Raw genomic sequence first — 24,207 nt, 5'->3', positions numbered from 1 at the left:
TAATTACTAATTCACAAATAACACAGGAGAAAAGTAAAAAAAAAATTAAAACAGATTTGACTGTCAGAACTTGTTCTTCTTTCCTCTTCCATTCCTCGTCTCACGACCCCTCAGATTTATCTGGTGAGGCTTTGAAGGGGCCCGAGCCCTAGATTGTGAACCACTGGACTAAACTAACTAGCTCCATCCTGACCAACAGTAAACTAGTACAGGCCATTGGCCAATTGTCTGTAGAAACAGTACTTTTGATATTTGAAGGATATTTAGCTGCTGCTAATACTTTTACTTAAGTGGGACTTTGAATGGAGGACTTTTACTTATGTAATGTTACGTAATGGAGTTTTTATTTTATTTTAATTTTTTTACTTAAGGATCAGAGTACTTCTTCTCCACTGAACACATTTCAATGAATAAGTTGTTCTTAAGAAAATAAAAGTATATATAAAGAAAGAAAAAAAATATATATATTACATGGCCAAAAGAATGTGGACACTCGACCATGACACCCATGTGTGATTGCTAAACATGTAATTCCAAACCTTTGGGCATTAATCTGCTGCTATATAGACTTTTAACAATATTTTAGAATCCCACTGCAAGAATTTGCTCCAACAGCCACATAAGCATTAGAGAAGTCCACCACCTATGTTGGGTGATAACGCCTGGCTTGTAGTCGGCGTTCCAGTTCTTTCTACTTGTGTTGCATGCGGTTGAGATAGGGGGTTAGGTGCAAGCCAGTCAAGTTCTTCCACACCAAACTCCTAAAACTCTTTCTTTATGGACCTGGTTTTGTGCATGCTGTTCCTCCCCAAACTGACAACAATTTAAATATCATTTCATGCTGTAGCATTAAGATTGTGCTTGATCAGAATTAAAGAGCCTTGCCCAAACCATGAAGAAAAGCCCAAGAATGAAGGAATGAATGTCTGGGCCATGAATGGATGGGTTCTTTGCCACGTACTCTCTTTTGCCTCCCCACTTTCTCACACTGTACAGTGCCCCCAAACTTTCTCTGCCAGTTCTAGCTAAGCCAGAGATTGTGTTGGCAGTATATCAGGTTCAGCAGCACATCTCTCATCCTCGGGGGTCAAACAAAGGGAAATACAGAGTAACGAACTAGACCTTTCTTGGGCTGCAAGGTCGAGCAGATGGCAGTTAAATAAACAGGTCAACTGCTTGAGGTGCAATGGCCTGAATAAGACAAACTGACCACACTGTCTGCTTGGAAAGAGCAGCTTCTGTTCAATCATTCAAGCCTGTATCAATTGCGACACTGTAAAACAAGCAGCCAAATCGGCAACAATGACTTTGCTGGAGCTGGAATGGCAGCGTTCGCTCAAACAAAGTGCATAATAAACTCCACTGTCATTGGCAGCGGAAGCGGATCATCGGGCAATTTCGCTTTATTCCTGACCAGCTTTAATTATCCTGCAATGAGGCCTGTCATAACCATTACATCATGTAGCAGAGCAGTGTAGCAATCCCAGGGGCAGCATCACTGGCTGAGCCAATGAACTCCCATCTGGTCATGTAGATGTGACTGATGGCTGAACGGAGTGATTTCCTGCAATATGAATGTGCAGAAAGGAACTGAAGCTGCTGTGTGTGTGCACTGTGTGTCACGTTTCCAAGGGGAAAAAAATTACAGCTATATGAACAGAAATTGTGAAAATGTTGTTCTCTAAACATAGACATTATGTTAATAGTCATGAAACAAATTCTCATCAACCCACGCTTATGGGCTCGCTGCGCCAGGCCCCGAGCCCACCCAGCATATCTCGCACAGTTTAATCCCACACTGTTTTTCCAGTCCTTTCTCTCCCTGCACTGCTGATGTTCTCTTCTCCTCCCCGGCACTTATTCTGCCACGCGCAGAGCATTCCTCTCCTTGTCCAAACACTGAGTTCCTGCCCTTGTTAAAATACTCCCCTTCTCTTTCGCTTTCTTACTCCTTTTTTTAATTTTCACTCTGAGTCTGCAGCGCTCCCCACCGCTGGAATGCAGAGGCACTTTCCCAAATCCCGGGGAGGAGAAAATTATGCATTGTCTGTCGCTTTGTTGTCATCGTGACTCAAGGACAGCAAAATAGTTTTTGAGGAGAAATTGATTGCAACGCGGTGTAGAAGTGGATCTTTGTCTCTCAACTCTGTCTTTTTGATGTCTGCCTATTCTTCTTTTGTTTTGAGGCGTTTAGAAAAATCTGCTCATAGACTCAAACAGTTCAGTATCTGTTCACAGACAGTGCCATAGCTACAATTGAGGGCACTGATTTTTTTTTCCCAGGGAATTTTTTTTTTTTTTTTAGCAACCTGGCGGGAGTTTAGATTTACATACATGCACATGGTGGTTAGTTGACAGGTGTATTCCAGTATTTTTGCACTGAATACACAAAGAATTAGTTCAGCATTTTGAGAAATTATTATTATTCACTTTGTTAAGAGTTAGATTGTATGTAGGAAACATGAAGTCCCATCCAGCAGCTGGTTAGCTTAGTTTAGCATAAATACAGGAGACAGACGGCAGCTAGCCTGGCTTTATCCAAAGCAAACACTTTTTTTTTTATCCGTAAACCACAAATTGTTTTTACACTTTGGGTTTCATACACTAGCTGTTTTCCCCTGTTTCCAGTTTTTATGCTAAATTAAGCTAACCATTTCCTTAGCTTCAGCTTCAATTTTAGCGTACAGATGTGGGAGTGGTATAAATCTTCTTGTCTAACTCCCAGAAAGAATTAAAACTATTCCACTAAATGTCAAACTATGCCTTTACATTTTACTTCTTCCTAGTCAACAAAAACTAAATTAATAAGAGACTGAGGATTTTTGTGCCTACATGATACCTTGCTTTGGAGAATATAAAGATGTTTGGATACTTTTTTTCAACAACAAGATATATAAAACTTTGCTTAAGTGTTAAATACAAAGCTTTGCCTGAATAAAAAATCCTTTAAAGGAAAGTTTTCTCATTTTAATAAAAAACTATCTGATCAAACAGCAAACAAGCCAATGAATCGAATTCAATATCAACTTTATATAATTGGCAGTTTTCCAAATTATATTCCAGTGGAAACTTCTTATGATTTCTGTCCATTTTAAATGAAGTAATGTCTACTTGTGACCTCCCATCACAGGTCAGATTGTTGCCTTTGAAGAATTTTAAGCAGAAAGAGATGAGTGTGTGCAGTGTTGTACAAGAAAAGAGCAAATCTCAGAAAGTCAAAAAACATAACCGCATTTTGACTAACTCAATGTCCGCTTACTAGCTTTTTCTGGAGCTTTAAACTGTTTTTGTTTTGTCTTTCAACTCTTTCAACTGTTAATATGTGACCAAAGTTCTACTCTTTTCAACCAACTCTCAACTTCTTGCTGCTGAAGGCCAACACATGTTGATGGTAGCTCCGGAAAAGTATAGTAAATTGAGACCTTGAATTGAGATTATGTTGAGTCTCAAACTACCGTACCGAAGTTATGAATGAACTTTGGTAAAGCATGAAATATGAAATATGTTTTTCATTCATCTTGGGACCCCCTTAGAGGGCCCTGACCCCAGGTCGGGTCGGAAACCACTGCTCAATGCTATGGACATATTTCAGTCAGCACCCAGAATGTATTGTGGTTTAAAACCCAGCACTATAAAGAACCCAGTATCACTCCACCTGATTGTGTTTCTGTCTGTGTGGAGATTTGAAGCAGCATTTAGACCTTAATAACATGAAAAATAATGATAATAAACCTCAACAAGTTTGGGAATTTTCTATAAACATCTTTGAACAAGGCAGAATAAATGACTCAAGAAGAAATCTCTCTGTGTGGGAAACAAGTGCGCTTATCTCAAGTCATTACCGGAATCTTTCAGTTATTATGAGAAAAACAAGATTTTAAGGCTCAAAAAGGATTAACTCGCCAGGACAGATAACTCTGCAATGTATTATAGCTATTATCATTGTATATCTATACAATTATGGCAGTAAAGCAAACTATCATTACTGAATATAAGCTGAGTAAGAAGAGATGCTAGAAGAGGTTTCACCAAACAGATTTGAAGTTTTAAAGACGTCAAATCTGTAAAGTAAAATACCCACAACACACATTTCTTTGAAGGTGGATTATACTCAGTCAATTCTCTGTTCGCTTTACGTCCCTTTCCTCTAGTTTGAGATAAACACAAGGGGATTATTCCTTTTAGAGCCGCTTCTTCTGGCAAATGACAAAACTATTACTGCAAACTGAGTGTGTGTATCATAAAAATATGCTTGTGAAATCTGAATGTCATTAATGAGGAAAAAAGCTCAGCTGAGGCAAAAACTGCCCTTGAAAGTGTTTCATAAAAATACAAACGCTTCATAGTCACCAGAGACCTTGAGGGTGTTCAAAGGAATCAAATCTTTTGCTGTCAAATTCACCTGAGGATAGATGTTTTAAAAAATGATTAAAATATGTTTTAAAGACATCTCTTGGAATAAAGCGTTTGAATCAAGTGACCTTTGTGGGTCCTTGTCCAACCCAAAATAGACTGTAAATGATGTTGTCCCACTTTCAAGGGGAAAGAAATGACCGGGAAAAAGCAATCAAGAGTTGAGTAAGTTGAAGCTTACACCTAATTCATGTCATACAAAGTGTTATGTTCACATTCTTCCTGAGTAGTAGATAGTTCTCACTTCTTTTACAAACTGTAGCATTTGAAGTGTTAGCAAAGAAGAGACATATTTGTGGTATGAAAAAAAAATATATTATTGCTGCTCTGCTGCCATGCCAGTGGAAATACCGCTACTCTGCCTCTCTGTCTCTCTCCCTCTCTCGCTTTTCTTTTCTTTTCTTTTTTTTCCATGGAAAGCTGGGTTTGGGAAAAGGCTTGCCTCTCTCCTCCTCCACAGCCTTCACATCCGGGTCAGTTGGGTTGGTCGGAGCTGGATGAGGCCTTCAGGTGCCCCTCGTAAACTTGTAAACGTCGAAGTTTGGAAGTTGTAAACACATATCCTTGATACATTTGAATACATTTGGCAGTCTTATTGTAGAAACTAACTTGCCCAGAATAATATGTAGCGCATTAGAAAGTGAAAAATTAATGATAATGTAAATTTGTATTGATTAATTTATCTATTTATTTAAATGACACATTTATAGGCTATAGCACAGGCCAAAAGGCTCTTTAAAGTAGTAGAACAGCAAAATCAAACTTATCAAAGTGATTTAATGTCTGCAGGTGATGGTAGTTAATTGGAAATGCCTGTATACATTTTATGAATATATGGTCAAACAAAGTTAGTTTTTTAATGTATATATTTAAATGATAAGGATCGTTAGTTGTTAAATAGCTTTCATGTTTTCTCTAACACAAAGTGTCAGCTCAAGTTCTGCTTTATTTCGTCACTAGATCGTTTTTTTGTACCCCTCACATGTCAATTCCGATCCTTCAGACAGCGCGCGAAGGCATCACAAGTTGAGCAGCTCTCAGTTAAGGCAAAGGCAGACTGATGATCCAGCTGCTGTGCGTGTGTGTGCGTGCGCTGACATGGATACAACTGGCGTTTACTATTGAAACTGGACACATTACAGTGTTGCGGTGACACTGGGGCACTTCAAAGAGCGATAAAACTTCTTCCACGGCCGCACTCATGTGATTTTCCCTTGTTTGAGCCATGTCCAAGAGCCTGAAGAAGAGGAAGAACCACTGGACTAACAAAGTCCACGAGAGTGTCCTTTGCAGGAATGAGGAGGGGGAGCTGGGGCTGGAGTTGAAGGGCGGCGCAGAGAATGGACAGTTCCCGGTTATCGGCGAGCTTCTCCCGGGCAGAGCTGTCTGCCACAGCGGCAAACTCTGCCAGGATGAACTCCTGCTGGAAGTCAATGATACCCCGGTGGCTGGACTCACCACCAGGGACGTCCATGCTGTGGTCAAACACAGCAAAGACCCCGTCCGACTCAAGTGTGTCAAACAAGGTGAGGTTTTCCAGCTTTCACACCAACTTTCCCGCATTTCGTAGATGTTTTTCCCCCCCGACATCTTTGGGGAAAAAAAAAACCGTTAGCTTTTTGACACCCTTTTGTGTTTTGACAGCCGTACTATTGTCTCTTAAACAGTCTCCCAAATGCACGGTGCTATAAACAAACCATGTAAAGAAAATTTACTTTTTTTGGTGCTTTTTTCTTTTCTCTACTCATAAATTAACATTCAGTCGTTGTAAAACGCTGTTTTAGCTGTGTTGGTAGGGTCCTGTTGCTATGTGTTTGAAACTGGTGTAGCTTTCAAGGGGGTGTGTTAACATTTGGGGCAGTCAGAAAATATATACTCCAGTGTTGCACGTAATTCCAGTATGGTTTCAGCTTTGCACATAACTAATAATAACAAACATGTAATATCATGTTCAATGTATTCACTGTAATACCTCTAAATGTAATGTCCAGTAGCACAGGAAACACTACATTAGATTAGATGTTAAGATTATGTTGGATTGTTCCAAACCAAGTCTGTTTCACACAAACACAAATGTATAGTCATTAAAAATCAATATCAAGTTTCACTGACACATTTGACATATTTTACATGTAAATGTTTTGTAATTGTATTAGGTATATTGAGGTGAAACAGTTACTCGATCTGTTGATTAGTCAATTGACAGTCATTTAGCTTTTTTTTTTATTAGTATTAATCATTTTTGCATTGATGTGAAGATTTGATGATTTTCTTAGTCTTCTGTGATAGCAAACTATATCCTCAAAAATATATTTGGGTTCGGGACTGTTGCTCAGCCAAAACAAGAAGTTTGAATACATCTACTTGGACATTTTCTTTTACTGTTTTCTGACACAAACGATTAATCAAGAAAACAATTGAGATTGAATAGTGTTAGTTGCAGGCCTAGATGTAAAAATGTCTGTGATACTGTATGTGGATGTGTAACCTTTGGAGTACTTGTAGTTGTGAGTTTGCTTTCTTTCTTAAAGGAGAGAAAATTGCTCTACATTTGCTATTTAACCTTTGAATCACATCATTTTTTGGGGGCAAAGCAGACATTTAAGTATTCCATATTTATTATCCAATTTCTGCTACATTGAGTGGGCTAAATTGGATTTAGAAAGGATATTGTATAAATATTAGAACAAATCCCAAAGTACCTATTTCAACATTATAGTGGGTGTCATGGGAAATGAAAAATACCATTAGGTATCATAAGGTCACAGTTATTGAATGCCACAGACACAGTAGAAGTCCCCTCAGGAATATTACATTTGTTTTTTTTTCTCCGAGAGGGAATTGCAGTGGATTGCCTAAGTGAGTGTTACGGTTTCACTGGAGGCTTGGAAGATTGTGCTGTCCAAAGACTTCATAGAACACCCATGTTGACTCTCACATTTAAAAACAGCACAGCTCATGTAAATTTCCCTGACTTGCGCCAACTCCAAACTCCATCAGCGCTTGTCAACTTTGTCCACTGGATGTGGCGATCTTTTGTCACGGACACACTTCTCTGGCCGCCTGTGTCTTTGATCCTTGCAGCTAATGACACTGGGTGTCTTGCATTGTGAGCTGAGGGGAGGATCTGTGGGCTCTCAATTTGGGGTGAAAAATCAGAAGAACCCTGTAAGAGGCTTTGGATCAAAGTCTTAGCCTGTGTGTTTGAATGTGTGTGACGGTGTATGTGTGTGTTCAGCATCCCACCAGGGATTTACTCAAAAGGCAGCCAAGCCTTTATCAAACTAATTTGTAACTTTTTTCCCCATGAAATATTTATATCCCTTTAGTGATTGCTGAAGTGATTGATAGTCTCCCGTTGCTCTGCTCGTGTTTACTCCATTGGTTGTTTACAGTGTCAAGTTGTTTTTAATATGGTTGATGTCTACATTAAGTAAATATTATGGAGGGAAAACACTTTGCAGTGTCCTTACAGCAGTGTGTCCAATAACACATATTTATCACTTATCAGCACCACATTAACTCCTATAATCTGTTTCAGTAGATTCCTTATTGAGGAGAGAGAGACACAAAGAGCACAGTACAGTATTATCGCAGTCAACCAGGCCTGGCTGATGATACATGTCCACTTGCTCTGCTGCTATAAAACAGTCTTTCAACAGAGTGTGTAATTTAAAATATTCACGGTATGTCGTTTGTTTGGAACTCATTTTTATTGGTTTTAGAGCCAGTTTTTCTGGATGCTCTAGAGTCACAGACTACATCTGAAAACTTTATTTCAAATGGAAGAATTCAGGTACTGTAGTTAGATGTAGAAGCACACAGACACTGCTAATAGCTATATGAATGTAGCATAGCAGGGTGTTGTCATGTAGTTGGTGGGTCTCTTCTCAGACAGGTCAATTATTACTGCAAAAACATAGCTAGTTAATCAACATAAACTAGATCATCAATAAATCTGAATTTTTTAACAAAAGTTCTCTGGTTTCAGCTTCTCAAATGAGAGGATTTGCTGGATTAAACATGGGATCTTGAAGCCTGATACGGATTGTCCGATATTCATATATATATATATATCGGCCAATATTCTTTTTCCCCTTCTTTTCAGAAAAATATAATGTAAGCAAAGATTATCCCTAACATTTGTTTTGTGTAATTACAAGACCTCACCATGATAACATACATAATGCAATTTGAAAATAAACTTTTTTTTATTGTTATAAATAGTAATTTGAACAAAAGTACAGCTCATTATGCCAGCTGATTGCTGTGCTTTGTGGTGGGTTTTGGTTCCAAACACATGTGTTCCCAATAGGGGAGTTGCAGAATGCCCTCAGGTTGACAAACTATGCAATGACAACACTCCTAACATGGTGTAAGGATCCGTCTTCCAACTCTCCATTTCTTTTTTTAATTTATCGGCTGTTATAAACACTGATTCCGATTTATCTGCATTTAGCTTATATCAGCCGATAATATTAGAATGGCAATTTATCAGTCTTGCTGTGGTATTTATTTATTTTTTACTGTTGAATCCTTTTGGTAAAGAAAGTATTGAAATACTGTCAATTACTGAGAACATAATCAGCAGATTAATCAATAGTGAAAATAATCCTAAACAAAAATATTCAGGCTGTCCCCTTGTTTGTCTGATGTTATCTTCCGGTGTTAGCCGCTTTCACATTTGCATGATGACACTGACTGATCCTTTTCATATAATCCACCGCAACGACACATGAAAAGGTGTTGCAACCTTGATTAGTATGTATAATGAAGTTTTTCCCAAATTGCTGGATTTACATCGGCTTAATAACTTTTTGTACCTAAGATAATGCCAGTGACTATTCCTCAAGACTTCCTGATACCTTACAATAAAAGTGTTATACAATATTGGAAAACATTTATTGTCAAAAGCACATACAGACAGTGTTGAGTTTGAATTAAAAGCATGCTTACATTTTCTGTCTGTTTTACCTTGCTTTATCAGCAGAGCTTGTTCTCCATTGTGCTTGCGCTTAATGTTGTTTTCCCACAGTTTTTTAGAAATCACTTAGGCATGGGTTCTTAGATTTAGATAAATACAGGTTATTGTCAGAGCTGCTAGTGCTCATGATTGTAAGCATAAAAATGTAATTTACGCATCCAGTCTTGGGTGCACATGAAAAATTATTACATTCATAAGCACACATGATTAAAGGAAATAACATCCAGGAATAATGATGGGGTAACGCTCTTTTAAATTCTGAGCACTGTTTGTCGACATCAACAGTGTTGAGTTTAGGTGAAGACTGATCAAACTCAGCTGTAAAGAAAACCTTTGCTCACAGTGAGCAGCTGCTTGGTGTGAAGTGACCCTGGGTTACTCGCCTGTGCACTAGTAATGTTTCCATTTGAGGACATTATGCTCTTTTAAAGACATTTCAGGAATTTGAACTGTCTTTTTGCGTAACGTCTGTTCAAATAGACAAACTGTGAGGAATTAAACCTTGAACCTTCTAGATACTGGGTTACAATGGGCCTGCTATGTCCGAATAAAACAGTCAGAAATTGTGCTTTAGCCTCTAGCCAAAGAACAGTGTCACTGACCACTTTACACGCATGGTTGATTTCCAAAGGTTGTTCATGGCCTTTTTTTTTAATAATACATCAAGTTCTCTTCTGCACTGGTTCACTGCTTCACTAATGGCACAACTGTAATAGTGCTATCCTGTCTGGATTGCCAACTTTCATTATGATCTCCTCTGTAATTAATAAAGCCACGTCATGATTCACACTTTCAGGGTTCTTCAGTTAAAGTGATCATGCACCATGTTTATGCATTGAAGCACTTCATTTCCCACACACTGTAATATGACTTTAACATGCACACACACAATATTGTGTTTTTTATTAGAGAGGTGAGAATTGGATTGGATTGCCACCAGCAATCAGGCCTGCTCTGTAATTAGGATCTCCACAAAACACTGATGGTTATGTAAGGGAACATAACGAAACATAATGAATGCAACAAAATTACATTCCCAGAGACACAGTGAATTCTCATTAGAGCAAGACATTATGGATAATGCAAGGAACGGGCTGAGACCACTTCCCGTGGCTAACGTGGTCCCGGTAGATTTGGTTCCAGTAAAGGTCGATACAGGCAATCTGAAACTAAAAATTAGTCAGCCAGTAACACAGACTATGCCTGGTTGCTACAGTCAAAGTTGGAATTTTTAACCCTCTTAGAGCACTGATAGACTTGCTTTAAACTCGGTCAGACAGGACCCACTGCCATTTAATCTTTGTCAAAGTCATTATAAAACTACTGTGCAACAATTCCTGTGCAATAACCCAGTAACTCTGCCTCTAATCAGCCACCTGTTTACTGGTTATCACTTATTATTTATTCATCATTCTCTCGTTCTCTATTTCAGTGCTGTTCATACCGTTCATATTGTGTATTGTATATACTCTATACAAAATCCATCGACCTCAAGTACATAATACCTGCACATAATACTTATTTATTACAGTGTCCTTTGCACTATGCTCCATCGCACTGTGTACATGTGTACACGTATGTGTGTATGTGCACCTGTATATCTCATCCACCTCCGACTGGCAGGAAAAAAAATAACACCGATAAGTAGCATGCATATGATGCAGAATTGTGAGATGTGCTACTTCTCAACTGCAGTAAGAGTCTGCAGCCTACAGCTAATTTAACCAGCACATTGTGCCTGTTTCTTCTTGTACTTTTCATCCCTGCAGTATTTAAAATCAACACATCCTCATATCTAAACCACAAAATGGGTAGACCCCCTTATCTTGGGTTCTTGGGTTTGGTTTTTTTAAACCCGTGTTAAACCCAAGAACACACTAAGACAGATGCTGGTACACCCCAAAGACCACACCCCCAAGCACAAGAAAAGCAATCTAGTGTATGCGGTCCAATGCAGTGAGGAATGCACAGACTTGTATATTGGGGAGACTAAACAACCACTACACAAACGCATGGCTCAACACAGAAGGGCCAACTCCTCAGGTCAAGACTCTGCAGTCTACTTACATCTGAAAGGAGGGGACACTCGTTTGAGGACCACCAGGTGCACATTTTAGACAGAGAAGATGGATGGTTTGAAAGAGGTGTCAAGGAAGCCATCTACACCAGGGTCGAGAAGCCGTCATTGAACAGGGGAGGGGTCTACGCCACCACTTATCCCCCACTTACAATGCTGTCCTTTCATCACTTCCCAGGAAACTCAACAAACGTAACCTATTGGCCTCCGGTGAGGATGCCAACAATGGTCTTTCAGTCTTGGCCTCAGGTAGTCCTAACGACTGTAATGACTGTCGTTACAGCAACCAGGAACACTAACGAATCAGCGATATCGATGATCCTGGCAAACGACCCCACTGAGGTTAAATAGCTTAGTTTCCCTACCAGTCAGTCAGGATGAAGGACGAAACGTCTTCTAGTATCTTCAACCAAGTCCAGTTGCCCTTGACTTTAACCTTCTTTGGATAACTATGACCTGGATGATGATGGAGAATCTTCAGACACTGTGGTTTGGGTTAAAATCAGTATGTTATGAAATTTATGTGACACACCTACGTAACGTTATTACATTTAACGTTATTTTAAACTTAAAATAAGTCAATGTTAGTTGCACACGGGACTTAAACTCCAGTCTCCTGGGTGGAAGTCCTGTGTTTGTTTTACCCAACCATCCACCTCCTTATGTGGACTTTCTCGCTCTTTAAACTACATCACCTGGCTTCCTCCTTTGCTACCATCATACAGCCACTAGATGTCGCAGCCTAATATGAAACATAAATATAGGTCGTAATAAGCTGCTTGCATAATCAACCTATACGGCTGTTTAAAATGGGTCAACTGATAAAAATGCGAAAAAATGCGATATAGCGAATATTTCCTTTAGATAATAAAAGTATCCATGTGATTAACCTATGAAAAGCTTTTAATGTTACACAAGTGCAGTGGGACGTTATCATTTTAAATGAACACTTAACGTTACCCAGCACATACTGCTATATGGCTCTAGCAGCTCTGTTTGGTGAAAATGAACAAATTACCATTGCTTCATCATAGCTTCATTAGAGGATCGATCGCAATTGAGGGGTTGGGGACCCCTGCACTATAATAACCCTATTGAGTGCCGTTATGTTTATGCTGGATGAAACCATAGCTCAAGAATAAGGGATGATTCATCTCTTATCTGCGGATTAGTGGATATTTTTTCCACGTGCACTCAAAGCATGCAGGCTCAATTATGTTAACAATGCTACTTGCATTAAAATGGTAAAAAGCAAGTATATCACATTACAAACCCATTCTATCTTCAGTCAGTCTTACCTTGAAGTAAACATTTAAAATCATCTCTATAAGTCATAAATATTACTGCCAAAGCAAAGATAAATTATCATTACATCATATTCCTTTCCCTTCATCTCTCTCTCACACACACACACACACACACACACACACAAACACAAACACAAACACACACACTGAAATGCCCCAGTTTAGCTTCCTATTTCAGCTCCAGTGAAGGATTAATGCAGCCGGCTATGGAGGCTGTCACTGCATCTTTCACTGCCACTACAGTGAGAAGCTCTTACTGTAGCTGTACACTGGTGTGGCTGTGAACTGTATGCTGATTGAGCCTCGCTGAGTGGTAGCAGGTAAGGGCGGACAGTTCCAGGTCACCCTAAGGCAATCAGTGTGCTTGCTGTGTGCCCACTTAGCTGGTGTTGGGGAAAGTCATTACAGCAGCCTGAGCACGGGGGGCTTTAGCATGGCAGACATGGCAGCAAGAATGGCAGTACTGTTCAAGTTTTAAAAGGTTGTTTTTAGCTAACAGCATGGCTCTAGGGTTTGTCGGGCGGTCCACCACTTTTGTGCATGGTTAAAATGTAGCATTGGACCAGAAATTGCTAGAAACATTAATTGCTCCCAGCAGATGCATCCTAACGGCTGTGGTGATGCCCGAACTTTAGTGAAAGTGAAATCCTGACCTTGGAAACAGCCGTTGACAAAACAATCTCATCTCAAGGTCTATTTAGTAGATGATCTGGAGCTTTTAGTCATATCGCATCATCTTCAGATCTTCCAATTAGTGCCCCGTGAAATCTGTTTCATAAATTTTTTTCCTCCCAAATTCTGTGATTTTACGTTAAAAAATCTCTGAATTCTGTAATTTACAATTCATGCACATTTTGTCAACAGGTTGTGTAATTATGTGAAAATATTGAAAAAATATTAAAGATGTAATCAATATCAGTGAATTTAATATATCATGCAAATATGCATAGAAATATTCAAATGTATGTGCAATTATTTATGGGAACAATTTACAATAAATATATTGCAACAGTAAGATATTAAAATACTACTAATTTCTTCCCCCAGATCTTCTGCAGGACTGCCTCCATATGCTGCTGAACACACAGTAATAAGTGGGTCTGATGGAGGCTGCTTTCACGTGGGCAACGTTCCTTCTTGTTTACAGTGTTTGACCAGAAATGGACGTAGCTTTTTAATTTTTTCCAATGGAATATCTGACTCCACCCATACAGCCATGAAGTCTTTAATGAGCTTGCGTCTTGCATCTGCCAAGTTTATTTGAAGTGATATGATGGGGTCTGTTTTCGTCATCGTGGAAATCATAGGGCCCTACTCAACCTCAAAGTCCATTTAGCAGCTGTTCTAGCGCTTGAGTCAAAACATTTATTTGCAAAAAAAAAAATGTGGACAGCATGGCTCATGAGATAAAGCGTTTTCTAGTAATTGGACATGTTTCTTGTTCAATCTCTGGTGAAGACTGTTTGAAGTGTCCTTGAGCAAGACTGGACATAGCAGATCACAAATAGTGCATAAAGTGATTTACTTTTTTAAGGGTATATTTTCTTTATATGGTCATCTCATGAAAAGTTAATTCAGTAACCTACAGTCTGCAGTCATTTTCAATCATTTTCAGGTATTGTTGAGGTGGCAGTAGGAAACTTTGCACTTTGATGCACATGAAAGATAGCTAATGAGCTAAAATGATGTCGATAGTGTACTTTTATGAACTATATTTAATTTTTTTTAATTTATAACAAACTATGCCATAGGCAAACCCAGTACATTAGTTACAGTATGTGCCTTAACTGAACCCCTTTCATACATTAAGCACTACCTTGGCTTTTGCCTTCCAATAAACTTTTGTTGCTGAGCCACTTGCTTAGTAAAAATTCTAAAAAATAGAGAGATTCCTGCACACTGGAATCAGAGCTCCCTTATGAGATTTAGACAGGCCTTATTGTTGACATTTCAACTAAAATGTGTGCGTGCATGCAGTTGATCTTGACTAACGGCTATGTACAGCGTAGTATGTATTAGCTAGGCTTCTTACATGCTTGCTGACATTGACAGATTTGTGCAGCGGTGTTCAATGTGTTCAAATGTGCTACCACAAATAAATTAACATGTGGGACACTGAAATGTATTTTTACATAAAAATCTTGACCGTACACATCTTTGTTTGTATCGTATGTTCTCTTATTCATAATTCTCCACATGCAGCAAAACTAGGAATACTGTACATGACCCCAGCCCTGCACAATGATGAACATCCTATACCAACACTGCGATGGTTGAGTCACTGTCTTGTGAACTGTATGCTGTATGACTGGAAGCTCGGTGTTGCAGCAGATATGTAGGATAAAGTCATTTATATCTGCTGGTGTCAGCTGAACCGAAGAAGGGAAAGGTCCGCTTTGAATCCTCAGCATAAAAATCCATACGACAAAAAAACAATTCATAAAAGTGCACCACTACAACTTGCTATCCAGTACAGCTCAAGGGAAAACCAGTGTGTTATGACACTATCAAGTCAATAACGGATGCCCAAGTAATGGAATGACTGATGTGAGTGATGATGAGTTTGGACTGGTCACTTGTCTTTTGGTGGTTTGAAAGATGAGATGGGGCAATCCCTGAGAAGTTGTGTTGAGTCAGACAAACACTGGTGCGTGGGGGTGCGGTAATGATTCCCAGTACAGTCAGACCAATCTGTCTTCTTGTCAGGGTCCCACTGAGAGTGTTAAGTTGCACCAGCAAGTGCAACACAGAAAGTGTGATACAAATACAGACACGCACGCATAAAGAGCTGCTATCCTCCAGTGTGTATGTGTGTGTGTTTGTGTCTGTGCGTGTGTGTGTGCATGCATGCGTTTGTGTGTTTTTGTATGGCCGCGTCTCCAGGGCCTTAGCACCACTTATCACATGCTGTCCGATCATGCCTGACAGAGCTTTGGTGGCAAGATCCTGTTGTCGTTGCCTCTGTTACACTGTCTGACTGCCAGACTCACCTCTAGGGACAGGTAATGATAAGGCGTACACACACACACACACACACACACACACACACACACACACACACACACACACACACATAACTGTCTTTCCCTCCATGAGCCATCTGTTGTGGCAAGTGGAAGTATTCCAAAGACTAAGAATTGAGAAGTCTGGATACTTTTTGAGTGTGTGCACTGTACAAGAAGTCAGACTTTGTTGGTGTTTATGTGCTTCTGTGACATTGAATAAACATTATCTGAATGTATCAAGGAATTGGTGAAGCCATCTCACTGTTGGAAGAAAGAAAACTGCTGTTTTCCTCTTTAAACTGTGTCCTTCTCCATCTTATTTAAGGTCTATAAATGAATGTTGTCCAAGTCATAAAGAAACTGGCAACAGAAAGGAGCCCTTTACCTTTCACAATAATGAATTATAGATGAACGAGACACAGTGTGTAGATACAGTATCTGTTGCGGAGTCTGTTTCTGTTGCTCTCGTTCCCACAAAGCGGCTAATTGTAATCCTCCCAATAAGTCTCATCGTGAAATCTGGCTGATGATGGTGATGTCATCCGCAAACTTCACCACAGAGTTCTCTCAATGTCAGGAGATGCAGTCGTGGATGAATAGTGTGAACAGGATGGGGGCTGAGCTTACAGGCTCTGGAGTTGAGCACTAGAGTGGAGGAGGTGTGGCCGCCAATCCGAACTATCTGGGGTCTGTTTATGAGGAAGTCCAGTATCCAGTTGCAGAGTGTGGTGTTCAAGCCCAGAGTGCTAAGTTTTCCGATCAGTTTCATGGGGGAGATTGTGTTGAATGCTGAGCTGAAATCCATGAACAGCATTCTGATTTAGGTGTTGTTTTTCTCAAGGTGTGTGAAAACTGAGTGGAGAGCAGTGGAGATGGCATCCTTTGTGGATCTGTTGGTTCTGAAAGCAAACTGGTGCCACAGGGCGGTAGTCGTTCAGAATTTTTAGGTACAGGGACGATGGTGGCTGTCTTGAAGCAGATGGGAACCCTCTCCTGTGGCAGTGATATGTTTAAAATGTCACTAATAACATCAACTATCTGACCTTTTGCCCTTGTGATGGCACTAGATGAAAAGTCAGAGGATGACAAAGTCTTAAGGATTCATCATCTGGGGACCGTGAATGTCTGTAACAAGTTTCATGGCAATCCAACCAATAGCTTTTGGATATTTCATTCTGGACCAAAGTGATGGACCGACCGACTGACTGACCAACAATGCCACCCATTGAACCACGGTGCTGAAATGGCTAATAATTGTTTTGTTTTTTTAACTACATAGATAATAAAGCAGTCTAGTCTACTTAATTTTCTTTTGTTGATTAAATACATTCATTGGCTAATTGTTTCAGTACTAGGTAGATTTTGTGATTAGAAACAGTTGTAATACTTTTTGTGAAAATATCTCCACATGTCACTCAAAACAACTCTTAATTAATGATTCTGGCATGAATGGTGCACTAAATAAAAGGAGGATTAAACTTCTCATTTATGTTGTTATGCACGTATGCTGAATACCCTTCTATCAAACACACCTTCACAAAGATTTACATGTTGGCCACAGCTGAAGTATATGCACGAGAATGTTTGTTTACCTGTGCAGATGTGGCAGGAGAGAGCGCTTATATAGTTTAATGATTGATGGGTGATTTTGGCAATACAACAATTGAAGCTGTTGCTGCAGTTTGCAGACTGTGAATTTTAATGAATAAAAGACAAAGCCAGTGTAAGACTGTTTTACTCTAGAGCTCTAATCCACTTGATGTTTTTGTCACTGACATTGACACTTAAGCTGTCGGTGTGTATGTGTTATACACTGAGCGATATATAGTGAATGATATACTTACAGAGTACTGTATATGTACATTTTACAGTGAGTGACACCAGGAATGTGTCATTTATATATATTTTTTTTACAGGAGTGCTCATTTGTCATAAAACATAGCCATGTGATATTTTTTGTCAAGTCTCAATGACACCTCTTTTGTCTGAAAGATAAGGCGATTCTTGTCATCTTTGCAACTAATCAGTGTTGTCATCTTTAGTCAAGTTTTTATTTTTTTTCTTGCATGTCGAGCAGTCTTGTTTTCAGCCTCCTTCGGGCCTCTGCTTTATCAAAAACCAATCAAAGTCACAAAGAGGAATATTGCAGACCCAGCAGCCCTGTAGGCAGATGATGAAGCCAGGGTAAACATCAGGGTTTGTGAAGCTGTGATGAATCACAAAGTGGCAATGGATTGTTGTTGTGCAAACTGCCAAATTTGATGAGGGAGCTACTGTAAGATTTCATTTTTCATGTTGGGAAAAGTTAATATTCCTACACCCTCAAACTGCCAGTGGTTTGAATATAAATGAGATCTAAATGGGATATTTTGGAGCATTGGGGAGGGTGAAATGGCTGACCTACTCACAGAGAGAAGGGAATATTAAGCAAACTCCTCAGCCCACACTAGTTGTTGCTGAATCACTAAAAAAAAAGGAACAATCAATATGGAGCGATTAAAGCCTTTCTGAGAGCCGCTGTGGTTGGTCTGTCCTTCTCTGCCTGTGTGTTGGCAAGGATCAAACAGCCTCGTCTTTTTTATTCTTCGTGTGTGTGTGTGTGTGTGTGTGTGTGTGTGTGTGTGTGTGTGTGAGAATGTATTTTATGTCTGTCTCAGGCTTATACCAGGATGGATTTTCAGCTAATCTGTTCTCAAAATAATGGACAACACATGTTAGGCAACTTTTGGACCTGGTTGCCCTGTAAATAGACAACAAATCTTAGTTGAGAAGCAACTACTTTCACATTGGCAGTAGACAAGCCTTTTTTTTTTTTATGTGCTGAAAAACGGTTAATAAACCGAAAGCTGCATTGAAGGCCAATGACAATGTTATGGTATTGCAATTTACTGTATAAAAACAAGGTGTAGCGGATGTGTTTCTGGTTAATAGCGCCGTGCTGGGCAGATGACAGGTGTGTTTACGGTGTTTGTGTTCTCGAGGGTGACCAGATGAGAATAGGTGAAATTCGGGACAGTGGAGTTGGGGATACATTACTTACAGCGTCAGCAAACAGTAAAACCATAACACGTGAAAATCAAACCTTGAAGCTAAAATTAATTATTTTTGTTCATGAAGTCACATGCCTGTAGGAAAAGACACAATGTCTTTTCCTACAGGCAATTTATTAAATTATTATTATTAAATCTGTCTGTGTGCAATGCGCCTGTCAGATCTCTTCTCTGTGGCTGTCTGCAGCTACACTTCGCCTGTCCTCGTGACTGTAACTTCATCAACACTAGAAACCAAAAGGGGGGAAAAGAGCATGTGTGTTACTTTGTGGCTATAATAACGCTGTTGACACAGTGTCCACCATACCCTGCAGTTCCTGCTGTAACCTGAGAACCACACAACAGATTAGTATTTAATGTTTTATTAGTCTATACTCAAAACTCATGTTCAGTAAAATTTGCTGGACAAAAACAACAGGAGTTGGGACAACTGCTTGTTATTCAGGACTCTGCTAAATTTTTTGGGATGTCTGGTCACACACGAGTGTGCTCTGAAAGACATTACAGCGCGAATATAAAGTCACACAGCTGACGGACTGCTAGCATGCTAATACTACATAAACAAATGGATGAGATATTTATAGACATCTTCAGATAGAAACCGATGAAAGAGTTGTGCTGGAAAAGGGGCGGAAATGAGCGTGTCCACCCAGGCGTCATGTCTACATCACTGCCGATTGGAGATGGAGCTGATAAATAACTGTGACAACTGCAGAGTAGGGCTGGGTGACATGGCCAAAAATGTTATTGCGATAAAAAATTTAATATCATTCAATATTGATAATTATCACAAAAAATGTCAAATTATTATAAGTTTAAAGGCTGAATTTTGCTCCTGACTGAAAGTTGAAGAAACCAGATGGTTACTTGTTGTTTTAAACTTATCTTTATGGTCAGAACATGACTAACACTTGCCAAATAGTGGACCACTTAACATATCTGAGCTAGGACATTCAACACAAACATGCTTTAAAATCTTTTCCTCAATAAAATATCTTAATAGAAAAGTTAAGTGCTAATTTGTTGATGACTCAAATTAATTCAATCACTATTTATTGAACCTTATTTAACCTTTGTTATATTGCGATAATTTTCATTGTTGTTTTATTGCCCAGCTCTATTGCAGAGTCATTTGACCCGTCAGTGATGCTAATTTCACCCTTTCACACTGTAGACAATAGCCAGATGTTAGCGGATGTTGTTGGGTTATTTGTCCAGTGTTGAAGTGGCTTTAGTGAACATTACAAGTTCTGGTAGGTGTATTTTTATCTAGAGAGAACCAGGCTAGCCGTTTCTCCCTGCTTCCATTCTTTATACTAAGCTAGGTTAACTGCCTCGTAGCTCTAATTCCATATGTAATGCACAGACATTACAGTGGCATCGATCTTCTCTCAGCATGAAAGTGTATTGACGATACTACAGCTACAATACAGACATAACAGAATGTGATCAAAATCCTGTTGGGGTTAAATGCAACATATTAGCAGCTGATGGTGTACAGTCCATACACAGTACAGAAAACAAAAGTCAATATTTGCCTGATTTATTGATCTAACTGTAGTGTGTGTTATAAGCAAGAATTGCAGTCCAGAGTTGACAGAGCAGCAGTTTGTGACAAGATAAAGAGTCTGCAGTAAGACTGTAAACAAGACATTGATTTACCGCCGTACAGTATAGATCCTACAAGGAATGATGAGACACACTGTTAGCATGTCTTTTAAATAAAACCTGCCACTGTCTCTGTATTGTAACAGTCTATGAACTAACAAGTCTATGTACTGACCACATCTGTCTTACTCTGCTGTCTTACTCTGAGGATTCATATGTCCTTAAGGCCAGTATTGTCTGTGGATAGTTTAGGACTTTTTTGTGATTTCTCTCAAGTCTTACGCTAGCCTTTATCCTCCCTTTAGCGATCTCTCTCCGCCCTCCACCCTGTTAGTTTTGCCTGCAGCGCGTTCACCTCCAGCCACTTCAAGCCAGCTCACATTGTCACTCTTGGGAGGTTTCCACATATGCAGCACTGTCTCTCGCTTTTCTTTCCTCTTTTCTCCTCCCTCCTCACACACTCATTTCATCCGGCTCTCCGCTGGGAACTGAGAGAGGCACATTTAAACAGGTTTTGGGAGATGAAGAGACCAACTGCGCAGCTCGACCTGTCTGTCCCCATGCTTGCAGACATTATTCATGCCTTCCTAACTGCCAGCCAGAGAGCGAAGGACCTTCTGAAAGACAGCCTGGCTATGAGAGAGAGCGAGCAACACACCTGATGCTCAATAGATGCAGAGAAAGCCCAGATAGGATGAAAGAAAGAAGGGATGGAAAGAGAGTTGACGGATAGTGAGAGGAGATGGGCTGGCACTCTGTCTCTGGTTTTAATTTGATTGACACCCATAGCAGTGAGTGCTGATTTAAGTCCGTGAGATGAAAGAAACGTCTTTGGGCATCAGCTTATGCTTCCTTTGCTACTATATCCTCGGAAAGATTTGTTTTTGTTCTTTGTTTTCAGTTGTTTGTGTTTCTAAGTACTGTCACTGTATTTGGTCTTTATTTGAAATGAAAGGATACAGTAATAACATTATGAGTTTGACAGATGAGGCATAGTTTTATGTGCTGAAAATTGGTTAAAAAATTCTATTTTTTGTTCCCGTGAATGGTTTTAAGTACATTTACATTGGCTTGTGTCTGTCATTAGTGCAACAAAATTATTTAGTGTACCACGAGTACCTACCGTACAACACACATATCAGAAGAGAAGAACATTTGCTTTAATTTGATCAAACTTTCAACAAATGTCAAACTGACTGACTGATGATTCTCAAAGAAATAAGAAGTAGATGAACATAGCAAATTATGCAGGGTAGAGTAAACAGACAACACATTTGATTTCTCCTTATGCTTTTTTTTTGATTATCGAGATCTGGAACTGTATATCAAACTTGGTTGATAATATAAGGAGTAAAGAAAACTTGGAGATTTTATAACAGTGGGGGTTATTGAAACAAGTGAATGCCAAAATATGACACAATTTGTCAGTGCCTTCCTGAATTTTTACACATCACAGTTGCAAAAGTATAATGCATTTCTGCTGCAAATGACTTGGTTAAGGTTGGGGAACTATCATGGTCATAGTTAGAAGAAACAGCATTGACTGTGTTGGTAAGAAGCGAACAGTAGTCTCCTGTGTCACAGTCATTTGTTTTGTTGAATTTGTATCGCCACTAGAGGTCTTTGTCACTGGAATGTATTAAGCAACTGAAATAAATGACTGCTGCTGTTGTTTTTCTTGGGAGGACAGTCTGGGATCACCAGGGTTTTTTTTTTTGTCAACAAAACTTTTTTGTGTGTCTTAATGTCTGCATTAGAGGTGAGTGGTAGAGTTGTTGTTTTAGCTGTGTGAAATTAATGGATGACTGCTCCTGCTTTGTCATCAGAGCTAGATTAGTCATCGTTTTTCACCCATAAACACTATATTTAGGCAACAATGGTCTGATTCAAATCCCCCATGAACACTATAGTAAAACACCAATAAAGTGACTCAAAATACTGTTATATACTCGGCACTTTAATAAGTCAAATTATTTTGGTGTTTGAATTTATAAATATTTCTCCTGCCCTATGACGCAGTACTGTTAATCTACAGCTGATTTTCAAACTGTGATCTCACTTCACATAGTCTACCTATAAGTATATGAAACCTTTACTTAGCCAATGATCTTCTAATGCTGGCTGCACACCAAAGGATGTGTGTGCTAGGTGTTCCCTAGCTGAGGCTGGTTGGAACAGATTATCGGCCCAAATGATCCAGTAGTGTGAAGGGCTTACAGATATAAACTTAAAGTGAAGCTTAAGGCTGATGACTACAATCTGCATAAACGCCAAGTGTGGGGTCCTGCGTCTTCACTGAGTCATCTTGTGTGTGGGTTCTTAATATTAAAATATTTAAAATTGATTAAGTCTGTCATTATGTCTTTGGTATCCCACATTTTTAAAACCTGTTTAATATTTGAAAGCCTTCTAGTGTGCACAATGCATAATATGTATTTTAATCTAAGGTGTCAATTAAATATGATTTATTTGTCCATTTGTTAGTTTTTCATGCAAGGAGGAGAGTGCTTTGAAACTTGGCACAGACTCCGTGAGATCGTCTTTTATTTTCTGGCAAGCACTTGAACTACAAATCTTTCAAATGTGTCACAGCAGTCAGACCTTTTATTCTAAATCTTAATCTTTACCCATTAGCTCTGCGCTCTTGACGTTTTGATCCTCGACTAAAATGACACAATTACGACTACAAAGTAGTGTTGCAGGTCACTGTCGCGTCAAGGATGACACTGTGAAGGATTAATAAACTGTCAATCATTGCCATGGTAATCCTCACCACCTCTTTCGCAATCCAAGCAAACAAAGCTGGAGGAAATGGAGAAAGGACTGGTGGGAGGAAGAAATCTATTTTCCCTGACTCACCTTTGATTGTAATGACCACATCCGTGCAGAAGAGGCTACAGGATGGAAAAAGGTTAATTGTGTGATCACTCCTTTTAATCATGCCTCTGGCTTTCTGCTGACTTTATCATCAAGGTATAAATGCTCAGTGAGGTGTAACGGTATCTTTTATTGACCGCTTCTAAGAGTATCGATTGTCTAACCAAGCCACTTAGATTATGTTGCAGTTGAGTGCAGTTTGGATATCTTGGACTTTCATGTTAGTCCAAGTGAATCGAAATCTAGTGCCTTATTAGTCAATTAATCAATTAGTCTTTTTATTATATCATTATAAATTGATTATCCTTTGGTTTTGGATTGTTGCTTGGATAAACCAAGCTATTTGAAAACCTTGGACTTTTTTATAAACCATTTTTATAAATTATTATTCAATTAATATAATGTTGGTGGCAGTTATTAACAAAGCTCACTTGGTTGAGTTAACGTAAGTTTGAGCTTTACTAAGCTGTTTGTGAAGATTCTCCATCATCATCCAGGTCATAGTTATCCAAAGAAGGTTAAATTCAAGGGCAACTGGACTTGGTTGAAGATACTAAAAGACGTTTCATCCCTCATCCAAGGGACTTCTTCAGTTCTGACTGACTGGTAGGGAAACTAAGCTATTTAACCTCAGTGGGGTCGTTTACCAGGATCGTCGATACCGCTGGTTCGTTAGTGTTCCTGGCTGTTCAGCGACGGCTTCTCAACCCGGGTGTAGATGGTTTCTTTGACACCTCTTTCAAACCATCCATCTTCTCTGTCTAAAATGTGCACCTGGTGGTCCTCAAACGAGTGTCCCCTCCTTTCAGATGTAAGTAAAACTATGGAGTCTTGACCTGAGGAGTTGGCCCTTCTGTGTTGAGCCATGCGTTTGTGTAGTGGTTGT

At 39.3% G+C, this 24,207-nt stretch overlaps 1 protein-coding gene across 5 annotated transcripts in view; it reads left to right on the top strand.

Moving 5' to 3' along the window:
* The first annotated feature begins 5,391 nt into the window (after window positions 1-5,391).
* magi2a (membrane associated guanylate kinase, WW and PDZ domain containing 2a) overlaps window positions 5,392-24,207 on the top strand; it is a 238,547-nt gene continuing 219,731 nt past the window's right edge. For 3 of the 5 annotated variants that reach the window (XM_038738435.1, XM_038738434.1, XM_038738433.1), the window contains exon 1: window positions 5,393-5,939. In XM_038738435.1, the coding sequence (XP_038594363.1) occupies window positions 5,639-5,939 (301 nt within the window). In that variant the 5' untranslated portion in view covers window positions 5,393-5,638. Of the gene's footprint in view, window positions 5,940-24,207 lie in introns of all 5 variants that reach the window. The other 2 variants (XM_038738438.1, XM_038738436.1) reach the window with 2 other exon arrangements.

Source organism: Micropterus salmoides, unplaced genomic scaffold (assembly GCF_014851395.1).
Source record: "Micropterus salmoides isolate LMB-PRFRI ecotype aquatic unplaced genomic scaffold, ASM1485139v1 Ms_hic_scaffold_23, whole genome shotgun sequence".
NCBI lineage: Eukaryota > Metazoa > Chordata > Actinopteri > Centrarchiformes > Centrarchidae > Micropterus > Micropterus salmoides.
This window is presented reverse-complemented; position numbering and strand designations above follow the sequence as displayed.